The sequence below is a fragment of the Mizuhopecten yessoensis genome, unplaced genomic scaffold, assembly GCF_002113885.1.
Source record: "Mizuhopecten yessoensis strain PY_sf001 unplaced genomic scaffold, ASM211388v2 scaffold1285, whole genome shotgun sequence".
Classification (NCBI taxonomy): Eukaryota; Metazoa; Mollusca; class Bivalvia; order Pectinida; family Pectinidae; genus Mizuhopecten; species Mizuhopecten yessoensis.
In genome coordinates, this window is record NW_018403970.1 from 99,938 (window position 1) to 103,436 (window position 3,499).

The 3,499-nt window shown below is 36.6% G+C and overlaps 1 protein-coding gene across 6 annotated transcripts in view; it reads left to right on the top strand.

Moving 5' to 3' along the window:
* The window catches only part of LOC110458795 (protein FAM65B-like), a 100,161-nt gene extending 96,674 nt beyond the window's left edge, over nucleotides 1-3,487 (top strand). For all 6 annotated transcript variants that reach the window (XM_021510732.1, XM_021510723.1, XM_021510749.1 and 3 more), the window contains 3 exons: nucleotides 2,087-2,170; nucleotides 2,468-2,561; nucleotides 2,765-3,487. In XM_021510732.1, the coding sequence (XP_021366407.1) occupies nucleotides 2,087-2,170; nucleotides 2,468-2,561; nucleotides 2,765-2,841 (255 nt within the window). In that variant the 3' untranslated portion in view covers nucleotides 2,842-3,487. The remainder of the gene's footprint in view (nucleotides 1-2,086; nucleotides 2,171-2,467; nucleotides 2,562-2,764) is intronic.
* The last annotated feature ends 12 nt before the right edge of the window (nucleotides 3,488-3,499 follow it).

A 3,499-nucleotide genomic window follows, 5' to 3' on the forward strand; every position in this document is an offset into this window, starting at 1 on the left:
TTGTGTATGTTATATTTTGAGACTGATCATAAAAACAAAATGGATTAAAAGAAGAACTAAACAGATCTTTCTCATATTGCAATGATCGATTCTATTTCTTTCACATTAAGTACTGTACTAGTAAATATGTGAAATGACAAACTCACTTTGAAGGTTGGCTTTCATACACATCAGTATTAAGTTTAGATCAAAAGTTACCTCAAGGTGCATTTACTGTTAACATGACTCGATCAAACAGATTAGAGGAAAGAAGAGAAAAGATCGAACTGACAAAGAACTAATGAAGATGGTGCAAAGGTGGGCGCCAAGATCCCTCTGGGATCTCTTGTTAAGTCACTCTTGGCGAAAGCCGAGCGGCTTATTTATTCTGTCCAGAGAACGAAATGACGGACCCACTTCCGTTCGGGGTGCGTGCGCATAATTCAGTCTTGCATGCATCCGCTATATAGTTTCATTATCGTAAATAGAAAGTAGAATCTCTGACACTCGCCTGGGGTTACATAAAGTCTTCTGATACTCTTCTCCAAATAATAATCCATACTTTGAATAATTGCTGAAAATAAAATGTTTATCTCAGGTGCATTCTACGAGTGTTGTGGTTGTGAAATTCGTGCACTAGGTTTGATTCAGATTGATGTCCGAGGAGTGTTACGCGTGTGAAACACATATGATTCGAGAAAGCACATGTGAAGACTGTCAAGCATTGACGCTGTCTGTAGAAGGAAGAAGCAAATACATACACTTATAAACCGTATAAGTGATGAAGTATAACCTCTATTTTAATGTTTCAAACGGGAACGTAATATGACATATCGTGCTTTGGTTGATAACGGTAATGGCTCCGAGACGAGACGATATGTGAACTGTGTATGCCTATCAAACATTTCTTTAACACAGCATGCTATTTCTGGTGTATTTATTTATGAAAGTGTTACAATTTAAGAACATTTATGATGACACAACTGCCGCTGCTGTTTGACAAGAATTTGCGCGGTGTCAAAATATTATCCAATCTGGTGTAAGGGAAATAACTCTTACGTTAGTAAAGTCGCATTGAGAAATATATATTCCAAAAACATTTATGAGATTTTGTATATTAAATGACACTAAATAAAGTCACTACATATATTAATAATTATTATTAATATGAATAAAAAATAAATAAAAATAAAAGGAGAACAATGTCTCTTTTCTCCATGCATGCTTTCCCACTACTGTTAATTATCCTTCATTTAAAATTTAAATAAATAAAATTATACAACATTTGATATAGCGCCCTATCTAGCTTACATAAGCCACTCTAAAGCGCTTTACAGTACATAGACATACAATTTTATACAGTCAATACAATTAGCATATATATATTAATCAATTCAATATTGAGGAATTCGCAGGAGCTGCCTTATCAGCGCTACTAGTCCTATGCCACCTGGCTAATATCTCCCTGTGTGTGTGCTGGAGATGTATTGTGTTCTGTTAACAAGCACAAAATTTACCTATTCTTTATTATCCATTCACTGATTGCCATTCTGCACGTAAATGCTCATGTCACATCATTGGAGGATGCTAATTAATGAAAATTACAATGCGTCACACTTAAAGAGGGTGAAAAAAGAGGAGAGGGAGAAATGTTTTTAAGGCATCATTTAAGAGGTGATTGATTTTGGAAATCCCAAAGGCAACATCATCACATGTCACACCTGATTTTCAATTAGCAGAATACAAAACACATATCTGAGGTATTATAGTAGATATTGATGCTCAACGTGTTACTGAAGCAATTAAATTTAAAGTGGTGAGCGGCTTTAATGTCACACTGACATAATTCTAGTTTTTTTATATTATCTAATAATTAAGTTGATTCAAGATGAACAAGGTCAGCTTACACCTTTAATACTGAATGCCTGGAAACTTTTGCCCAGTCAACCCTTTACTAGTAGAATCCAAAAGTTTAACCTGTTGTAAAAACAGTCCCAGTATACAATAACATACTAGTAAATCTGTCCAACTGTGAAGAAATAGCATTACTGATATACACTTTAGAATTGTTCTGTTGATGTTCATGCCTAACTTTACATCTGTGTAGGCTATCGTGGTGTTCGTTGAGGGTCTGGAGGATAAGACGTCGGAGATCCGGGCCGGTTCCTGTATAGCTCTCTCCATGTTAGAGGTACTGTACAATGATACTTGTGATGATTTATCATTTTGTTAATTGTGTTGTTTCTTATACAATAAATATTTCATTGAAATGTACTTCAAAGTCAGTTTATTTACAATTGGTCAGTTTATTGATTTTTATCTCAGCATAACATCTAGTAAAGATTAAGGTTGTGACGCAGATTTTTTGTATACAGCTTTACAAAGTAATCAGATGGTCACCAATACTAAGAAGTATAGAACCACATTATACAAATTTGTTATAAATCGATACAGATTCTAACAAAACCTTTTTACCTTGTTATTACAGGCCACAGAGGGAATAGACCAGTTAGCTTACATCTGTCACACAGACACTTCACAGTCAGTAAGACTTAAGGCCAAGGAAGCACTTGTGTCCCTTGGTGAGTTGTCTCCCTTACTGATAAGAACCAATAACAGCTTCAATGTCCTCATTTATTAAATGAATGCCGAGTCTATATCAATATTTAACATATTTTCAAGTAAGATCAGATTGCTGTGATGATTACTTCATTTGTTACCAGGTTAAAAAATTATTATTTTTTTATCAGAGTTCAATATTTTTGACATTTGTTTACCTGTTCAGGTGAGGAAGGACGAAGGGCCTACGAGGAAGGTCAGCTGACCACTCATGGTTTCCAAGGTGTACATGTCCGGAAGTGAGCAGATCCAGGTGGCGTTGTGATCACTTTCCAGTGTCATGGTGATCACTAAGCTTTGTCTTAGTGATCATGAAGTCATCAAGGTCACTTTGTGCAAGGTCATGCTGACCACTGGTATGATCTGCGTGTACTTTATTGATGTCACGTTTAAAAGTCACTTATGAACCAAGACTTTTACAATTTACTCATTGTGCTGTGATGTAGGACGACTGATCTTGGAATGCCTTGTACTGGTGTAGGCGGCCTGTCTAGTGCTGTAATCTAGAAGTACCACTGCTCTAGATGGTATGCCTATAGTGCTGTGATTTAGGGGGACACTGATCTACCAGGTATAAGGCAATTAATGTTTTTATCTAGAACAACTGTCCTTTGATTGCCTAGTGCTGATGTTGATGGTATACCTAGTGCTGTAGTCTAAGATCTCCATGGTACCTGTAGTGTTGTCATTTAGGACAAGTGCTCTAGTTGTAGTGCTGTGATCTACTAAGACAACTGCTGTGGCTTTGATCTAGCAGGACTGATCAAGCTGGAATGCCCGGAGGAGAATATTCATACAAGGTACAAAGGATTACATTGACAGCATGGAATGTAAACATGAAGCACCATAGATGGAGTATATTGACCTTAAAAACAAAAAGAGGGGGGGGGGGGGGGGGGGG